At 34.7% G+C, this 22,312-nt stretch overlaps 1 protein-coding gene across 42 annotated transcripts in view; it reads left to right on the top strand.

Moving 5' to 3' along the window:
* Positions 1-22,312, top strand: part of LOC125677364 (protein phosphatase 1 regulatory subunit 12A-like) — a 96,165-nt gene that overhangs the window by 358 nt on the left and 73,495 nt on the right. For 38 of the 42 annotated variants that reach the window (XM_056159497.1, XM_056159496.1, XM_056159487.1 and 35 more), the window contains exons 2-7: positions 9,585-9,715; positions 9,923-10,041; positions 15,232-15,391; positions 17,486-17,630; positions 18,071-18,145; positions 19,057-19,121. In XM_056159497.1, the coding sequence (XP_056015472.1) occupies positions 9,585-9,715; positions 9,923-10,041; positions 15,232-15,391; positions 17,486-17,630; positions 18,071-18,145; positions 19,057-19,121 (695 nt within the window). Of the gene's footprint in view, positions 1-9,584; positions 9,716-9,922; positions 10,042-15,231; positions 15,392-17,485; positions 17,631-18,070; positions 18,146-19,056; positions 19,122-20,027; positions 20,046-22,312 lie in introns of all 42 variants that reach the window. The other 4 variants (XM_056159493.1, XM_056159492.1, XM_056159513.1 and 1 more) reach the window with 1 other exon arrangement.

Genomic DNA, 22,312 nt, shown 5'->3' with positions numbered 1-22,312 from the left:
TCAGTGATGCTGCATTACAAGAGTTATCTGCCCCTCGTTGACAGAAAATTTTGACATTTTGCACAAAACTGTTTCAGCAAATAGTCCTTTATCAACAAGTATAAGTAACCTTTGTCTGTGTTAAAGGGTAGAATGAATCATACTTTTGATTTCGATCTTCCAATCCTCAACTCTCTTCGATTCATCGGTGTCCTATGTAAAGGACCACTATTATATATGTTTATATTATCTTGTGAAAATACTAACAGCAGATTTTTCCCCGGTCAGTATTTCGTCTGGACCCGTCCTTCCCCTCTTTGAAATCTTGTTATTTGTAAAACTAAAGTTGTTATGTAGTTACAGCTTTGTGAGCATAAATTAGAATATTTGAAAACTCTTCAGTTTTTTTCTTCAAAACTAACAGTATACATACACTGTATCTGTGTTTTGACATAGAAAATCATTAATCTGTCCAACATATAAGAATTAGGGCTGAGACGATTTCACCGAAATATCGATATGGTTCAAGATAAATGCTTGATTCAATGTTCGATTCATTGTCTCGATTTTTGATTCGATACGTTTATTACAAACAGATTCTGTAAAATGCATCAGGTTTGACTTGTACTTTAATATTATCTAATATACCTGCAGGAGGGACAAGATAGATTCCAATAACATTCAGATTGTTGTTTGTCTTGAGTCTTGACGAAAACGAAATGAACTTTATCAGTTTAAACTACTGAGTGCAGAGGCAACAGGCACAGCGATTTTTTCTACCCATTGGTACTGGTACCGGTACCCATTCAATTGGGGGGAAATAGTGTCTAAATCGAAAAAATTGGGAATTTTCTACCAATGTATCGGCAAATGATTTCAACTAAAAGAAAAGAAAAAAAGAGTTCTACAAAACAAGAAGTAGTAAATTGGGAATTTTTAGTCTCAAAATTGGGAAAAATTAATGGTTTTTGGCATTGGGAATGGTACCGTTTATCGGTACCAGTTATATAAGGAAAAAAATCGCTGAGGCATCTTACTATTCGGCAGTTTGGAAACATTTTGCTTTTGTAATTATGATTGTGAATGTTGGTAATTAAATTTTTCTTCAATGTTATTATCGGTTATTTATGGTGAACCAAAATTTGAACATCAGTTGTTGAGTTGTGAGTGAGATACAGCACTCACAATTCTTTGTTATGTAAACAAGGCTTGTGCCATGTTTTTGTTTACATTAGACTGTTTAATAGAAAATAGTGTGTTTAAGACAAAATTAGATGTGCCAAACACTGGAAACTATTTAATTGTGTTAAGAATTCACTTATAAATTGAAAAATCTGCTTTAAACAAATCTTTTACTAGTTTATTTAACCTATGTCAGTGCTTGAAGCTAACTTTTTATGTCACCAGTCCAGCCGGACTGATGGGGTATAATTTCAACCAGTCCACAGAAAAATTTATCAGTCCAACAGAGTTTTCCAGTAATAATTTAACGTATTTCGTTAATGTTATCAAAATGAAATTTAATGCAATATGCCTCAGATAATATTGTAACACTTAAATGTGGGATTTATATTTACGAATCAGATTCATCTGATATCTACAGATCGAAGCATGCCAAATGTGTGTATAAAATTTCATAAGTATAATTTCCAAAATGATGCTTTAGAAAATTAACCAGTCCCATCGGACTGACTAAAACAAATGTCAGTCAGTCCGCCAGACTTTTAACCAGTCACAGACTGACGGGCATATGTTAATTTCGAGCCCTGTAATGTAAACAAAAACATGGCACGAGCCTTGTTTACATAACAAGGACTTGTGACGTCTGTATCTCTTATGAACCTTGACTACTGACATTCAAATTTTTGCTGATCATTAGTAATACCTTAGTTAAGCATTCTAAACATTAAAAATAAAATAAAAAAAATTTCAGCTCAAATCGTGTCCATGTCCCTTTAAAAATACAGGTCTGTGATGGATGTGAATAAATACAGGTTTGTGATGAATGTGAATAAATACAGGTTTGTGATGGATGTGAATAAATACAGGTCTGTGATGAATGTGAATAAATACAGGTTTGTGATGGATGTGAATAAATACAGGTCTGTGATGAATGTGAATAAATACAGGTCTGTGATGGCGATGTGAATAAATACAGGTCTGTGATGAATGTGATAAAACACGAGTATATGATGAGACACAGGTCCATGATGAATGAGTTAGTACTATGGAATACTATTGTCAATAAGTGTCACAAACTTATAACTAAGTATGTTTAGTTTGGTAGAAGGAAAAAAGTGTGAGATGGTGCATCTCACTAAAATGAACTATGAGATACAGATAAGATGGCCATGCTCAATTGACTTTTATTCCAATTTAGATGTTTTATGATACAACATTAGTTTCATTATTTATTGCAGTATACTGATATATGACAGGGCTCGAAATTAACATGTGCCCGTCAGTCTGTGACTGGTTAAAAGTCTGGCGGACTGACTGACATTTGTTTAAGTCAGTCCGATGGGACTGGTTAGTTTTCTAAAGCATCATTTTGGAAAATATACTTATGGAATTTTATACACACATTTGGCATGCTTCGATCTGTAGATATCAGACGAATCTGATTCGTAAATATAGATCCCACTTGTCTAAGGCATATTGAGTTAAATTTCTTTTTAATAACATTAACAAAATATGTTTACTTATTTCTGGAAAACTGTTGGACTGTTAAATTTTTCTGCGGACTGGTTGAAATTATACCCCATCAGTCCGTCTGGACTGGTGAAATAAAAAGTTAGCTTCAAGCCCTGTATGATGTTATTTTGATATTGCCCAGCACAATACCACAAAACATATATACATGTATACTGTATGTAAATACTATTTCATTAAAGCAGCATGTCGGTAATTCAGTACTCAGTCTTCGACGTTAACCAGTGGCCCGAGGCCAGTAAAATCGGGATCGGGCTTCTTAAAATATTAAACCCTGGAGTCCAGCGGGCCTGTAAATGTTTTCTTATATGTTCTGTATATATTACAAATAAAGCGTGAGATTGACTCGGACTAAATGTCATGACTTAGTTGTCAAATTTCGCATAGAAAAATTATCAACCATGCTGCCTTTTCTGAAGTATAGGGAGGGGGCTCGTCCAGGAAATTCAAAACCACCCAAACGTATTTCACAATCACAACCATCCGATAAAAAAACCCCCAAAAAACCTGTCGTACGAGGAGAAAAAAACGAAAATTCATGCCCCATTGGACCGAGGGCAGTGTTCGAAATTAACCATTAGACCGATAGACCGAGTTTATGTCAAATGGCACTGGTCTATGCCAACTGTAATTGAGATAGACCAAATTGTTGTTGCCAATTTTCTAGATTTAAAGCAATAAAGTTATCCAAGAGGACCTTGCATGGTTAGTCAACGTCTGAAAAACATTATGGGAAAGGATGATATTACAGAAATGGAAAGAAAATACGTTTTTTAAGTATATTAGAAGTAACTGAAAATGTTTTAAATTTGTATTATTTTTTCAATGTTGTGGTCTATGCCAATTCGATGAGGTCTAAGTCATCTTGTTTTGACATAGACCTGTGGTCTATATCGAGTTTTAAACCAATTTCGAACACTGCGAGGATAGGCCTTGGCTAACATTTAAGTGATTCTGGAGAAAACAAAATGTTTTGTACATGGTGTATACAAAACAAAGTAGAACATGAGCTGCTGATGTCATCTGCAAGATTAATATGTTGAAAAATAAGATAATCCTTTTAATGTCAGTTGTTCTCTAAATATGATCATCTTGACCTGTATTTTCCTACAGTAGAACTGTGCATGTGTCTATAGAGTAGAATCAGCTAATAACAAAAGGTCAAATTAGAAAAAAACATTTTGGGCCTGCAAAATATTGTTCGGGCTTGCACAATTATTATACTGGGAGGCCCGAAGGGCCTGTGCTTTACAAAGTTTTTCGTGAAGACTGAGTACTAAGCAATTTCTGTTTACTATGACTATAATATGGAGTGCTGTGAAATTTTGAGAAAGTTGACTGTTTATTATGCGAAATTTTCATTTTTTCGTAGCCCCTGTAACAGATAGTTCCTGGAAATACATGTACTAACTCGGTGTGTAGACTTAGTGTTAGTTACCTGACTATGAAGTAACACTGACAGTCGACAGTACATGTAGCCCCTGTAACAGATAATTCCTGGAAAGAGCTCACATTTTTGGCCAGTTTATTTACTTTTTTAATTTTTACCATGTATGGCTATGTAGGCATTTTTGTACTAAGAAAGCAGTTAATCTACAATACCACAGTATTTTATCTCTCACTTGTGACATAAAAGGTTTTTATTTTTAAACAGTCATATTATGAATCATATTTTGTATCCTGAGTGAATGTTCAACATATAATCACGTCTCCCCTCTGCACTTTAGAAATTGGTGGTAATGTGAAATCCATGTATAAGCCTATTGTTACTGAGGTTAGGTAGTCTTTTGTGTGATTAAACAACCACCTCCATCTCAATGATGAAGAAGCACTTGTGCTGGATTATTGTTTATGCATTCCTGGCTGATAACAGACCCAGTGTAGCATGTGTGTGTGTGTGTTAGGGGAGGAGAGTCTGAGAGAGCAGTAATTGTGATATAATATTCCCCATGGGGGAGATATCAGGGGGGTGTTACTTTACTTGTGCTGTGTAATTGCCTGATTACTCCAATAGATTATGGGGCTTAGAAGGTTACCAAAAAATGAAAATAAACTCATCTGTCTCCCCGCCCAGGCTTGGATTTCACGAAAAACTCTCAAATTTAAAGTTTGAGTTTTCTTTAATTTGAGCAGTCAAAATTTGAGTAAAAGGTAAAACTTAATTAAGTCACTCTATGGGGATTTGAGTTTTGTAGTGGATCACTAGATATTGTGATATATGCCTGTAGATTTCAATATCTCGCATGGCGTTTGTCGTGTTGGTCAAGAATAAGCAGCTTCAAGTGTTCATGTTGTGACATCCACAAGATTTTTTCTATTTCTCCGGTAAATATTTTGATAAGAATTATCTTGTATTTGTATACATATGTTTTTCAATGTAGTGAATGAATTTGAAAAAAAATCTAGACGATGGCGTTTTTTCTTGAGCTTCATTAGTTGCCTCTGATCCTGTTGGCTATATCCAGAAAACGCTGCCCCACCAGAAATACGTACTCTCACATCAACATGTCTTTATTTGTGTTAGAGTGACCCATCTTTTTAAGCCTGCCTCTAGAGGTGTGCATGTATTTATGTTTTTCATTAAATTTTCCAGGTTCCTGTAATCAGACTAATTTATATAAATATTCTACCTGGTTCAGAATACATGCACAGCTTCAGTCATTATAAATCTTGTATTCATTGTTGTTTTTTTTTTTTTTTTTTTTGCTTCAGAAACACGTGTTTTCATCACTGCTGTTTATTTATGATTTTATAATAAAGATTTAAAGTTTTGGTAAGAAGTTCTCTACAACCAGAGTAACTATAACTTTGATAAGATTAAATCACTTTTCATTGATTCTTCAGAGATAAGTAACATGTAGTTTATAATTATATACATGTATACATCTAGCAGTAGTGTGGATTGTACAAATTCATCATCACCATTGGCAGTTATAATTTGTTGTGTGACTGCTTTAAAAAAAAAATTAAAGGCAAGAATACCTTAATTCTACATGTAATAAGACAACAATCATGTAATTCTACATGTAATAAGACAACAATCATGTAATTCTACATGTAATAAGACAACAATCATGTAATTCTACATGTAATAAGACAATTAACAATCATGTAATTCTACATGTAATAAGACAATTAACAATCATGTAATTCTACATGTAATAAGACAACAATCATGTAATTCTACATGTAATAAGACAACAATCGTGTAATTCTACATGTAATAAGACAACAATCGTGTAATTCTACATGTGATAAGACAACAATCATGTAATTCTACATGTGATAAGACAACAATCATGTAATTCTACATGTGATAAGACAACAATCATGTAATTCTACATGTGATAAGACAACAATCATGTAATTCTACATGTAATAAGACAACAATCATGTAATTCTACATGTAATAAGACAACAATCACAGGGTTCGAAATTAACTTTTTCAAGCACTAGTCCGTACGGACTAGTCACTGTTGATGTTCACTAGTCTGCAAAGCATTTCACTAGTCTGTCCAGTATATCATAAAATGATCTTCATTTAAATCAAACCAAACACATCACAGTTGCAAACAATTCAATTTCTGACACCTACAGAAGAAAAAGAGACCAACATATTTTATTTCGCATTCAAAATCTTCAGAAGCATACAATATTAACCTCCGAGTTAATCCTTTTATAAACGTTCATAAGTGCGTTCGAGATCGATGTTCCTGTTCTTTTGGTGCTCAGATTTTAGAGTCACAGGAGTTCGAAATTTTATCAAGAAAGTCAATAAAATTCACTCGATTGACCAAGTCATGAGCTATAATGTTATGAACTACCGTGTTAGAGTCGCGAATGACGAGAACATGTGCGCACAAACATGCACGTTCTCAGACCACACTACTTGCAATTCTTGCACCTAGAACACGTTCTTGTGATGTGTACTCGGCGTTCGGAATCGGCAGGAATTTGACAATTTGTGCACGTTCGAAGAACGGCGGTCTCGAACGCACTCCATGTGTTTGGAAGATCAGGATGTCATAGTCATGCAAACACTTGACCATGCAGGTAATCAACCATAAGTTCAAACATCTAAGAGACTCAGACAAATCTTCCTAAAAATCTTTACCACATTGAAGATTGATTTCCGGATTTTCACTAGTCCGTACGGACTAGTGCTATAGAGAGTTCACTAGTCCGACACGTTTTTAACTAGTCTCGGACTTACGGACATGAGTTAATTTCGAACCCTGAATCATGTAATTCTACATGTAATAAGACAACAATCACGTAATTCTACATGTGATAAGACAACAATCATGTAATTCTACATGTGATAAGACAACAATCATGTAATTCTACATGTGATAAGACAACAATCATGTAATTCTACATGTAATAAGACAACAATCATGTAATTCTACATGTGATAAGACAACAATCACGTAATTCTACATGTGATAAGACAACAATCACGTAATTCTACATGTTATAAGACAACAATCATGTAATTCTACATGTAATAAGACAACAATCATGTAATTCTACATGTAATAAGACAACAATCATGTATTATATGGTTTATGAACAGAAAAGGATTTAGAGTGAAAAGATGAGAAACCAAAAACTGTGTATAATTATTTTTATTTACAGATATTCAATATTTTTATTTACAGATATTCGACATTTTTTGTATCTTTGATAATTATGTACTGTATCATGGAAATAGGTTTTAAAATATGATTGACAATGTATTTGTATTGTAATATTTATTTGTAATAAAACTCAAGAACATCTGATTAGGTTAGTGATGGGCAATTGGACCAAAAACCACAATCGATTATCGGCAATAATCGGACACATGTAATCGATTAATAATCGATTAAAATCGGAATTGGCATTTAAAGCTGTATAACCGGATGTTCATGTATTATTTTTGTACATAATTACTTTAAAGCAGATTCATTACTTTATAAAGTTATTAACTTTCCGTTAATTACATGCTTGAAAACATCTGCATGTAAAAGAAAACAGTGCGAATATTATTTAGAAAGTAAATATGGTGGCTACATATATAAATCATCCCAGAATAGATGTCTATAAATAGACCCACGCGCGTCAGGGGAATCCCAACATGATGTATTAATCATACGCAACTGTCTAGTTTTAAGGCTGAAAGAGCTTAAAACAACGATTTACTAAGAGGTATTTGATATTTTTATTTCTATTAAACTTATGGTACGGTACTGTTATAACAAAATACACAGATAAGACCACCGATGATCTGAAAGTTTGAACTGGTCACGTGACTGTCACTTGAAATGGCAGAGTGACGCGGTTATTTGTAAACATCGATTTAAAATCAAATTATTTGGGTTAAAACAGATGAAATAATTTATGATAGGTCGTACAGTCTCCTAACTACATACGTGCGATGATTTAATAGCGTTTTTACGAGATGGAAAAAAATATTGTAATTCGGACCATACAGCTTTAAGTTTTTCCCCCTCAAATGAGATGTAACAGAACCATTAAATGTATGGAAACATTTGAATTCTTCTTTGTTTCATTTGTTCACTGGTAAATAAATCAGAATTCCAATATATCAAGTAATGGAATTTATCTATAATCTCAATGTATCAAAGACATCAGAGATAGGCTCCTTTATTTGACTGTTGAATGTCGTTGTTGTTACCGTCCTTCATATCTCCCGCCATTCTGTTTGCTTATTATACCCCCCACAACAAGTTGTGGGGGGGGGGTATACTGGAATCGGGTTGTCCGTCTGTCCGTCCGTCCGTCTGTAGACGCACTGGTTTCCGGACTCTAAAGCATTATCCTTTCCACCTACCGTCACCATATCATACATATGGACTACCCATGGGATGAAGATGTTCCCTATCGATTTTGGGGTCAAAAGGTCAAAGGTCAAGCGCACTGGACATCGAAGAAGCAATATGGTTTCCGGGCTCTAAAGCATTATCCTTTCCACCTGCAGTCACCATATCATACATATGGACTACCCATGGGATGAAGATGTTCCCTATCGATTTTGGGGTCAAAAGGTCAAAGGTCAAGCGCACTGGACATCGAAGTAGCAATATGGTTTCTGGGCTCTAAAGCATTATCCTTTCCACCTACAGTCACCATATCATACATATGGACTACCCATGGGATGAAGATGTTCCCTATTGATTTTGGGGTCAAAAGGTCAAAGGTCAAGTGCACTGGACATCTAAGTAGCAATATGGTTTCCGGGCTCTAAAGCGTTATCCTTTCCACCTACAGTCACCATATCATACATATGGACTACCCATGGGATGAAGATGTTCCCTATCGATTTTGGGGTCAAAAGGTCAAAGGTCACGCGCACTGGACATCGAAGTAGCAATATGGTTTGGTTTGTCATGCCATTTGTTTTTTACACTCAGAAAAGAGGTAGTTTATACCTATTACCAACACCCTTTGGGAGATTGGGGTAAGCGGGGGGTATTCTTAGTGAGCATTGCTCACAGTACCTCTTGTTTTTGATCGGGTTTGACATACAGAAAATAAAATTTGAACAAAGTTGAAGTGATTTCCGGATTTTGTTTGGTCAGCGATGTCGGCGACTTATATTTTGTAATCGATTAGTAGCATCTTAGGTATCTGAACGACCGACAATCGATCATCGGCGACAATCGTTTCATCACTAATTAGGTATTCCAAAATTTCCTCCCCTTCTGTAGGGGGTGAACAGGGCTTTCTGAGTAAGACAGGGGACAGATTGAGAGATATGATAGGACATAGCAGTCTTCTAAACCTAATATTATATGCATGTATATTGGAGATATCAGGATAAACCTTTAGAGACAGAACATTGAAATAAATTGGCACACGGATTACAAGGGATGGTTTTATGATTCCAGGCCTGTATTGATGACAATCAATCTATGGTGGAGTTTCTGGTGGAAAATGGAGCTGACGTGGATGTATGCGACAATGAAGGGTGGACTCCACTCCATGCCACTGCATCGTGTGGATTTACAGAAATTGCCAGGTATTCTTTTCCAGCAGAGTAAATGTAGCTGTTTTTATATGTTACATGTAGAAATTCAATTAAATTTTTTTTTGTCCTCTAATGATACAGAATTTATCTTACTTTTTGAAAGTTAATAAACAGATAGAATGTCTAGTGAAGATTAGGGGTGTGAGAGGTCTTCTGTGCTATGTACGTGACCTCTGACCTCTTGTATTTTTGCTGTAGATATCTACTGGAACAAAAGGCCAATGTAGCGGCAGTGAACAATGATGGAGATCTTGCCATTGACATCTGTGAAGACAAAGAGATGAGGAAGATTCTGCAGGAAGAAATGGACAATCAGGGTACGTATCCCAGAATTCCAGGATCATCAAGTTATGTATCCCAGCATTCCAGAGTCAAAATTTATATTTATGGAGCATATTCCAGTAGTCCGGGGTTAAATTGGACAATCAGGTTATATATCCCAGGGTGCACAGTCACTGTGTCAGCTGTCCATTCCTGGGATCCCTGTAGGTTTTACAGAATCTAAGCATTTCTAACTTTTGAACATATCACTAGGTTTTACTTTTGACCACACATACATAATGACATTGTTTATTGACCCACACATACATAATGACAGTTTATTGACCCACACATACATAATGACACTGTTTATTGACCCACACATACATAATGACACTGTTTATTGACCCACACATACATAATGACACTGTTTATTGACCCACACATACATAATGACACTGTTTATTGACCCACACATACATAATGACACTATTTACTGACCCACACATACATAATGACATTGTTTATTGACCCACACATACATAATGACACTGTTTATTGACCCACACATACATAATGACATTGTTTATTGACCCACACATACATAATGACATTGTTTATTGACCCACACATACATAATGATATTATTTATTGACCCATACATACATGATGATTTTGTTTATTGACCCACACATGTATACATAATGATATTGTTTAGTGACCTACATAATGATATTATTTATTGACCCACAGATACATAATAATATTATTTATTGACCCACACGTACATAATGATATTGTTTATTGACTCACACATACATAATTATATTATTTATTGACTCACAGATACATAATAATATTATTTATTGACGGTACCGCAGAAAATAAATGTACCGCGGTATACCGTGGTATTTGCAAAATACCGCGGTACATACCACGGTATACCGCAGATTTAATCTTTTAATTTTATGATTCAATTTTAGTGGATTTTAGTTGCGATTTATTGTAAATAATGAACAGTTATTAGTTTATTGATTGTAAATTGCACTTAATTTATTCAAATATAAATAATAAGGAAAATATCTTATTTAAATCTATTTTGAAACCAGTTAACAGAACAAAAGTCTAATCGATACATAAAAGTTAGCATATATTGTACATACAATATAGTAGTCTCTCTGTATCATGACTAGAATCGACTGTGACTGGACTACTGACTGGAACGACTATCAAAATAACTAATAGGGGGAAACCTGTGGAATTTATTTGACACGATCTCAAAGTCTAGAAGTTCTTACACTTGGAGTCGGGAATGACGAGAACTTTTACCTGTTGGATACGTCTGTCCAGAACATGTGCGCACGAATGTGTTCTTGTTCTTCGACCACAATTCCTATATTCTTGCACCTCAAACCCATTAACTCGACGCTCATAATCGGCAGGAATTTGTACTCGCGCGAAGAACGGTGGTTTCGAACACACAAGTCTGCATCGGCCATTTTATTTTATTTTTTATTCGGGGTTTGCCTAATAAGCAGAAATGGTATTCGACCCACATAAACCAAACAACATAATAAAAATTTTTATAATCTACCTTGTATATTAAAATAATTACTTAATGAAATGTTTCCTATTATTTTTCTCTTTAATTTTGATTTGTTTTCACATCATTAATAATCAAATCATCGCGTTTTATACTTCGCATGTTTTACCGATTGTGTGCAGTTATTAGACATACCTTTCATTACATTACAACGAGGGATCTATGTAGATAAAGTGAGTCACTGTGTACACAAATTTCTTTAATTATTTTTTCTTGTTTGAATTTTATATTTTTGTTAAGAGTTATCAGACTTGAATATACCGGTATTTCGCCTCGTGTACCACGGTACATACCGCTACCAGAAAAATACCGGTACACCGGTATACCGGTAATACCGCGCACCTCTACATAATGATATTGTTTATTGACTCACACATACATAATTATATTATTTATTGACTCACAGATACATAATAATATTATTTATTGACCCACACATACATAATGATATTGTTTATTGACTCACACATACATAATGATATTATTTATTGACTCACACATACATGATGATATTGTTATTATTCTAAATGTATCAATCATCAATGAGAAAAAATGTCCTCCAATACACCATGTTGTGTTTATAATAGAATTTTTTTTATCAACAGAAAACAATATGTGATGGCTTATTCATGAAATGATAATCTGTGATGACTTGTTTATTAGATGATAATCTGTGATGACTTGTTTATTAGATGATAATCTGTAGCCCTACAATCCTTGTTTTATGGGATGATTTTTCCTGTTGAACAACTCACATGTTTATCCCCTTCTCCACACTTCCTGTTTCTACATGTGACAAGCACTTCCCTTTGTCTCCTTGTCCTGGGTTTATCATTCTTATCAGATGTACACAGCATCAGTTCGTAAATTTTGTCTCATTCTTATCAGATGTACATAAGCATCAGATGGTAAATTTTGTCATCTTGTACCTCATTACCAGATGTACATAAGCATCAGATCCTTAATTTTAATTAAAGTTGCTCCAATGAGTAATACCTTGGAAGTCCTTAAAAACCTGGAAATTGGGATATGAGAGATTTGCCCTGCAATTATTGTATCAGTAGTATTAGTATGCTACAATGTCTGACACATGGTCACATTTTTTAGCATTCAGGATTTAATCTGTCAATGGCTTCTTATGAATATAATTATATATTTGTATAATTTGTAAGTTGCTAAAGGCCAATTAGTGATGACACATGTGATGGGGGTCAAAAGTAGTTAAAGATGAGGTACTTCAGACAGATTATGGGGGACTGAGAAAATTAGGATTACAAACATCATTATTTTTTCACTGAAGGTTTTCATATTTGCATTCTTGCAATTACTGTTGTCGGGGACTCAATGCAGACACAAAATAATGCACATACCTTATTTTTTGTCACAATGAGTTATCTCTCTTTGCTCCTGTCAGTTACTGCACAATACCCTTTCATTTCAGTAATAGCTCAAACAGGTTATTTTTAGTTAACTTATTTACGTTATTTTGCTTTGACCCCCCCCCCTCCCGCACCCCCCTCCCCCCCCACACACACACACCACACCACACCACACCACACCACACCACAGATTTTTACTATTGCACCAAGACGAAGGTAAATGTTTGTTTTATTTACAAGTTTGATTAATCTTGTAAAGTATTCAAAGTCTTTGGAAAAGTGCATAAATTATTCATTTGTAGATAAAAATGTCATTTAGAAATGTGAAGTACATCTCAAAGTAACGAGTAAACTGTAAACAACATCTCAAAGCAACGAGTAAACTGTAAACAACGTCTCAAAGTAACAAGTAAACTGTAAACATCTCAGAGTAACGAGTAAACTGTAAACAACATCTCAAAGTAACGAGTAAACTGTAAATGACATCTCAAAGTAACGAGTAAACTGTAAACAACATCTCAAAGTAACAAGTAAACTGTAAACAACAACAACCCAAAGTAACGAGCAAACTGTAAACAACAACAACCCAAAGTAACGAGCAAACTGTAAACATCTCAAAGTAACGAGTAAACTGTAAACAACATCTCAAAGTAACAAGTAAACTGTAAACAACATCTCAAAGTAGCGAGTAAACTGTAAACAACATCTCAAAGTAACAAGTAAACTGTAAACAACTCAAAGTAATGAGTAAACTGTAAACAACTCAAATTAATGAGTAAACTGTAAACATCTCAAAGTAACGAGTAAACTGTAAACAACATCTCAAAGTAACGAGTAAACTGTAAACAACATCTCAAAGTAATGAGTAAACTGTAAACAACTCAAAGTAATGAGTAAACTGTAAACAACTCAAAGTAACGAGTAAACTGTAAACAACATCTCAAAGTAATGAGTAAACTGTAAACAACATCTCAAAGTAGCGAGTAAACTGTAAACAACATCTCAAAGTAACGAGTAAACTGTAAACAACAACTACAACCCAAAGTAACGAGTAAACTGTAAACAACAACTACAACCCAAAGTAATGAGTAAACTGTAAACAACAACAACCCAAAGTAACGAGTAAACTGTAAACAACATCTCAAAGTAACAAGTAAACTGTAAACAACATCTCAAAGTAATGAATAAACTGTAAACAACATCTCAAAGTAACAAGTAAACTGTAAACAACTCAAAGTAATGAGTAAACTGTAAACATCTCAAAGTAACAAGTAAACTGTAAACAACAACTCAAAGTAACAAGTAAACTGTAAACAACATCTCAAAGTAGCGAGTAAACTGTAAACAACATCTCAAAGTAACAAGTAAACTGTAAACAACATCTCAAAGTAACGAGTAAACTGTAAACAACATCTCAAAGTAACGAGTAAACTGTAAACAACAACTACAACCCAAAGTAACGAGTAAACTGTAAACAACATCTCAAAGTAACGAGTAAACTGTAAACAACAACAACTCAAAGTAATGAGTAAACTGTAAACATCTCAAAGTAATGAGTAAACTGTAAACAACAACTGAAAGTAACAAGTAAACTGTAAACAACAACTAAACAAATAAAGTACTACTAGTCTACACCTACTACACAACTTCCATCACAACTGTTTATATTCTGCATACTACATCCTCTTTCACATTATGGAATCCCAGAATGCAATTATATCTAGGGGAAATACAAAATATCAAAGATTTCAGATGAAATCAATGACCCTCTAAGTTAGGTTGGAAAAATAACGCATTAATTGGGGGAAAAAATCTATATAAGTGTGTAAAATAACCTGTGTGTTTTATTTTTCAAATAATGTGTCTGCATTATGCCCCTGACTGGAAAAAGCCGATGGAAATATAGCATATTGTAAATATTGAATTGTTTTACAGGGGTGGATGCTGATGTGGGGTATTGTAAATGTCGGATTATTTTACAGGAGTGGATGCGGATGTGGGGTATTATAAATGTCGGGATTATTTTACAGTAGTGGGTGCTGATGTGGGGTATTGTAAATGTCGGATTATTTTACAGGAGTGGATGCAGATGTGGGGTATTGTAAATGTCGGATTATTTTACAGGAGTGGATGCGGATGTGGGGTATTGTAAATGTCGGATTATTTTACAGGAGTGGATGCAGATGTGGGTATTGTAAATGTTGGATTATTTTACAGGAGGCAATGCAGATGTGGGGTATTGTAAATGTAAGATTATTTTACAGGAGTGGATGCGGATGCAGCTCGTGCAGAGGAAGAGAACCAGATGTTGCAAGATGCCAATAAATGGCTGAACAACAAATCTGTGAAGGAAAAGAAGCACCACAAGACGGGAGCCACCGCTCTCCACGTGGCAGCCGCCAAAGGTTACATGAAGGTCATCAGGTGAGCTTTCATAACATAGTGGATATAATTCATGTCATACCATACGGTTTCACTAATTGAATAGTTACGGTGGATACAAAGTCCATAAACACCGCGTAGATTTCTCAATCATCAGGTAGTGTAGAGTCTGATTTTATCATCAGATGGGATCTGCTTTTATTATTAGATGGGATCTGCTCTCATAATGAGATGGAATCTGCTCTCATCATCAGATGGAATCTGCTATCATTAGATGGGATCTGCTCCTATCATGAGATGGGATATCTGTTCTCATTATTAGATGGGATCTGCTCTCATTATTAGATGGGTATCTGCTCTCATTATTAGATGGGATCTGCTCTCATTATTAGATGGGATATCTGTTCTCAGTATCAGATGAGATCTGCTCTCATTATTAGATGGGATCTACTCTCATTTATTAGATGGAGCTTTGTTTTATCATCAGGTGGGGCTTACTCTCATTATCAGGTGAGATCTGCTCTCATTATTAGATGGGATCTGCTCTCATTATTAGATGGGATCTGCTCTCATTATTAGATGGGATCTACTCTCATTATTAGATGGAGCTTTGCTTTATCATCAGATGGGGCTTACTCTCAATATCAGGTGAGATCTGCTCTCATCATCAGGAATCTGCTAATTTATTTAAGATTCAGTCTCCAAATCCAACTTGATGTGCAAAGGGTTCAAAATTACTTTAATTATCATAGTCAGACATGTACTGCCCAGAAAAAATCTTAACTGTAAATTTCAAAATCCAATGCCAGAAACTATATATACATGTATATAATTATATATTTCCAAGAATTATTCAACAATGTAATTTGAAACAAATGAGGCCATTGTCTAATATTATAATTAAAAAACAGAATATATGTTATTCAGTTGAACTTCAGTATCTGGAACACCGATATTTTGAATACCATGGATATGTCAAAGTGATTCGGAAGTTCTAACCACTTATTCTTTGAAGTATTTTATCCTCGATATCTCGAATCGCCAGATATCTCAGAAGTTTTTTCTGGGTCCCATCGAGTTCGAGATAACAAGGTTTGGCTGTAACACCTTTGCGTCTATCGACTACCTTCTCACATTCCCCAGCATGAGATTTAGTATTGCTCTTACAGTTTTCATTCGGCCCTCTCAAAGTCAGTAAGCTCTACAGAATGTTTTGTACATTTTCTATTTACCTAAGCATGAGTTACTGTTAGAAGTGTTCACTATACACAGGCCTAGAAGCAAATGTTTAGTGTCAAGATACTGTAGTTTCGTAAATGTCCTCCTGTGAAATCTTAACTTATAGTTATGTTTCTTTGAGGTGATATTGATGATTTTTTGTGAAGGATCACATGTTTGTGCATGGCTGTTTCATTGACAAGAAATCCTGTAAAAGGGGTTATTTAAATTATGCATGGGGGAAATATAAACTAAATACACGGTAAGCGGTCCCCAGCACGTGTACATGTAGTTATAAATATTTGATTGAATATATATTACATTCACTTACCGTGTATTTTCCCCCCATGCATAATGCTGGACGTAGAAAAAAGTGTTCTTGACCCCCCGCGTAAATAACCACTTTTACAGTGATCTTAACCCCCGAGTAAATAACCACTTTTACAGTGATCTTAACCCCCGCGTAAATAACCACTTTTACAGTGATCTTAACCCCCGCGTAAATAACCACTTTTACAGTGATCTTAACCCCCGCGTAAATAACCACTTTAACAGTGATCTTAACCCCCGCGTAAATAACCACTTTTACAGTGATCTTAACCCCCGCGTAAATAACCACTTTTACAGTGATCTTAACCCCCGAGTAAATAACCAGTTTTACAGTGATCTTAACCCCCACGTAAATAACCACTTTTACAGTGATCTTAGCCCCCGCGTAAATAACCACTTTAACAGTGATCTTAACACTCATGTAAAAAACCACTTTTACAGTGATCTTAACCCCTGCGTAAATAACCACTTTTACAGTGATCGTTTGTCAGTCCTTTTGTTGAATACAATTAGCTGTTAATATTACTATTGTCCAGACTTGTGGTTTATAGGCTGTTAACTTGTTTTTTTTTTTTTTTACTGTTGCAGCATTCTGCTGAAGGCTGGGGCTGATGTGAACTCCCAAGATTACGATGGGTGGACCCCTCTCCATGCTGCAGCTCACTGGGGCCAGGAGGAGTCGTGTAAAATTCTGATGGAACACATGTGTGACATGCAGACAAAAAACAATGCTGTATGTGTGCTCCCAGTATACTTAATACTCACACTATACATTATAGTTACATGTACTCACAGTATACATTATAATTACATGTACTCACACTATACATTATAATTACATGTACTCACATTATACATTATAATTACATGTACTCACACTATACATTATAATTACATGTACTCACATTATACATTATAATTACATGTACTCACACTATACATTATAATTACATGTACTCACACTATACATTATAATTACATGTACTCACGTACATTATACATTATAGTTACATGTACATGTACGATGATATGATAGAGTTAAATAAGTCTTCATTGCAAGTAAAATTTCATCACTAAAACATAAAATCCACATGGATTTAATATGAATCTGATTTAATTTGTGTGATTGAGTTAAATTGTGTGATTGATTTAAATTGTGTGATTGGTTTACAGGGACAGACTCCTTACGATGTGGCCGATTCAGATATACTCAAACTGTTGGAGGAACTGGAGAGGAAGCAGGCTTCTGTAAGTAGTACTCACATCTACAATAAATAGTACTCGCATTTACAATAAATAGTACTCACATCTACTGTGTGATGGCTTCATCTAGTCCATTTAAATTACAATAAATAGTACTCATATGTACCGACTGATGGCTTCATCTAGTCCATTTAAATTACAATAAATATTACTCATATGTACTGTGTGATGGCTTCATCTAGTCCATTTAAATTAAAATGAATAGTACTCATATGTACTGTGTGATGGCTTCATCTAGTCCATTTAAATTACAATAAATAATACTCATATGTACTGTGTGATGGCTTCATCTAGTCCATTTAAATTACAATAAATAGTACTCACATCTACCGACTGATGGCTTCATCTAGTCCATTTAAATTACAATAAATAGTACTCGCATCTACTGTGTGATGGCTTCATCTAGTCCATTTAGATTAATACAATAAATAGCCAGATGGCTTGAAAAGTTACATATAAATATCTATGTTTGGCTTACATTTTCCAAATTTATTCTGTTTCCCCTATAGGTTGGAAAATATTTCATTTTTGGACTGAAAGTGTTAAAAAAGACATTCATGAAGACTCCTTAAATTTCTAAAACTGTAGTAAATTAGCACAAGAGCAAATTCTGAATTCGAAAAAAAAAAATTGCAGAGAAATAGTAGTCAAATATTTTGGGAGTCAAAACGCTTTCTCTAAATTATTCGAAAAAGGGAAATGAACGAAATGTGAATTTGGTCAAAATAAAAGTAAATAATTTGTGTTTTTGTGAGTGACAAGAATTTGAAACTTTTAAAATTTCTTAGAGTTGACTGTACAAATCAGTATTTTGCATTCTCACTAGTGTGTCAAAGAAAATATAGATTCCTGAAGAAGAAAAAAACTATATCGGAGCATTTTCTTCTTTTCTCAAGCTGAAAGACAAGAAGGACTCGCAGAATGACATCATTCCCACCAGGGGGCTTCACCAGAAGAGAAGGTCAGTCGCGCGTAACATCTATTTAGAGAAACATTTATCTATTTAGAGAAACATTTATCTATTTGGAGAGAGATATAATAGGTGTAACATTTATCTATTTAGAGACACATTTCCTTATCTATTTGGAAAGAATAGGTGGAACATTTATCTATTTGGAGCTATATGATAGGTGTATCGACTGTAATACGATATGCAGTGAACAGAAAATTTAGGAGAAAAAATATTACAAGCACTTTCTCAAAAATCAGATGTGCATTGAATTAAATGATTATATATTCAGTTTTCAGTTAGTGCTTGCAAGAGTTGTTCCCCTTTGTACTCAGTAGACTTTTACCCTTGTTTGTGTTCAGTTGTAGTTTTCCAATTAATGTCATTGATCTGTGGAGTGGAAATTATTTTCTTTATGGTTTTTGCATGATTTTCTTAAACTGCACGCCTTATTGTACCATGGTTACAGAAGGTTTATATTTACACGATTATTAAAATTACACACATATACAAATGTACAGTAGGTTTATATTTACACAATCACATATACTAATGTACAGTAGGTTAAGCTTGGTATTTAGATATCTATATAATTATACACATATATATTGAGAATGGTGATAATAACTTTTAAAAAAAAAATTCTCCTTGACTGAAAATATTCATTTCATATTCAATTACTACACAGACTTAGAAGAATATGGTGTAGAATAATTTCAATCAGTAATTAAATGGAATATTCAGATAAGTCTTTATGTGAAATGTCTATAGAATATTTAACTGAATTTCATTCATCTGAATCAGAATATTATGCTGTGAAAACAGATTATGTATTTCAGTAAAAGGAAACTAATATATGCATCTATTGAAATCAAAAGATGGGACGTATATGCCATAACCTGTGTATGTTATTTGCAGCCGGAGTGATTCTACCAGGTTCCTTATTCTATTTTAGTTCTTTCATTACGACGGACAGAGTTCTTACCAAGGCCGAAAGTCACAGATTACGCAGAATATCAAAATTAATAATATTTAAATGGCCAAAGTTTATGAGTGATTTGAAATGCTGTCAGATGAAATCATTAAAATTGAAATTATTTTTAAAATGGCCAAAGTTTAAAAAAACTTATCCTGTCAGATGAAATCATTATTCCTTGTGCGTGGTAGCGTTCAGTAGATAATCGTAGCCCGGGAAAGCATTTGATATTATCTGATATTATGAATAGAGCTGACAGGCCTGTGTCTGGGGTCCAGCAGTGAGAACTCTGTCTCGAGAAAACCTGGCTTGGGAGTTTGGCAAAGATATATATATATATATAGCAATGCTTCAGCTTTGTGTGACAAATCTCTTAGTTTATATATGTCAGTATTTTCAGCATTGATCATCATTTGTTTGATCTTTTCATAAGGTCAGATTCATAGTAAAAAGTAATGGAGAATTAGATTGACTTGGAACAATATATTGACTTGGAATATTATATTGACTTGGAACATTATATTGACTTGGAATATTATATTGACTTGGAGTATTATATTCCAAGCACTGGCATGTCAGTTATTGTATAGCAGGAAATTAACTCGTGGAGTTAATTTTAGCTAAAATTTCGTCGAATTTAGCATTCAGTGAATTAATCTTTCATATTGATAAGAAATAAATGAAGGATATTAAGATTTGTTTTTCTGCGAATTAAATCGACTGCAATTTGTTGCTAAATGAAAAAATCCAGATTTGTTTTTCTGACCGCGATATTAACCTGCTATACAGTATTTCAGGCTTTATCTCAAAAGTGTATGTCACAAGTTAACTGTGACAAAAGAAATCATCTTGCTTGGCAAGGACTGAGAATTGTATTTCCTTAAACAGACAGAATTTTGTATTATATTGCATGACACAGAATTTTCTTTGTAATTGAATTTCTACTACTATGTCGACTCCCCCCCCCCCCCCCCCCCCCCCCCCTCCCCCTCAAATCATCACTGTCTGCGGTCAGTCCAATAAATGTAATAGGTTGAAGATGTTTCTTTACGTATTGTCCAGTTCTCCAACTTCATATGCATGGTTTCTCAAACTCGGACCCCCATGTTTTTGCCCAGGAGGTTAGGCAGTTTTTTGTATGTCATTTATACATCATTGGGTTTTGATTTCCATGCCTGCAGAAGAGGACATGGTTTATGCTTGGAGAATTATTGTCTTCTATTGTAACAGTAGATTAATATTTTTATTAATTCCTGGGTATCAAACAGTTAGTCACCTTTTACAGGGGTGCATTCAAGATCGTATCGACTGACTAAGTCCCTACAAATGGGTGCATTCAAGATCCTATCGACTTAGTAAGTCCCCACGAAGAGGTGCATTCAAGATCGTATCGACTTAGTAAGTCCCCACAAAGAGGTGCATTCAAGATCGTATCGACTTAGCAAGTCCCCACAAACGAGTGCATTCAAGATCGTATCGACTTAGCGAGTTTCCACACACTTGACTGCGTTCAGGATCATATCAATTATAGAGTGCTAGGTAGCTCTACAAAATTTAACAAACATCTAAACTAGCCACACATAGGATAACAAGTGTAAATTTATACAGCATGTTCAATAGACCTTGATATCTAACCTAACAGATAGGCTAGCTACTACAATCTGGAATGCAACCCAGTGATATTTTTTTTACATGGGGGAGGGGGTGCAAGTTGTACATTTGTTTATCAATGGTGACAGGTCAGATTATGAAGGGTGTGTGTGTGTGTGTGGTTGTACCAACTGCAGGTGGGTGGGGGTGGGGGGAGGGGTTCTTATCAAAGGTGACGGGTCAGATTAGGAAGGGAGTGTGGTGTTGATAAACAAAAAGAGACTTCATTGAGGGATTGGGTGGAGAAGTGAGAGAGTGTTTTTACAAAAGGTAGTTCTGATTAAGGGGATAGGGACAAGGGGGTGGGGGGGGGGGGGGGGTGTGAAGCAGGGTTTGTAACTAACAATAACTGTTTAGATTTTAAGATTAGAGTGAGGATCTGGTATTTTTGTGTATCGGGGTTCAAGGAGAGCGATGAGTCGGGTATACTAGGCAGAAGTTTATGATCTTATAATGCTCTTTTGTGTTGATTTAGCCATGATATGCACTTGCATGAATTACGAAGACATTGCCGAAAAGCAATTTTGGAAGATGTAGAATTTATGCATCGTATCTGCACAGTTCTATACTTAGTAAT

The sequence above is a fragment of the Ostrea edulis genome, chromosome 3, assembly GCF_947568905.1.
Source record: "Ostrea edulis chromosome 3, xbOstEdul1.1, whole genome shotgun sequence".
Classification (NCBI taxonomy): domain Eukaryota; kingdom Metazoa; phylum Mollusca; class Bivalvia; order Ostreida; family Ostreidae; genus Ostrea; species Ostrea edulis.
Note: the sequence above shows the minus strand (reverse complement) of the source record. Positions and strands in the feature narration are given on the sequence as shown.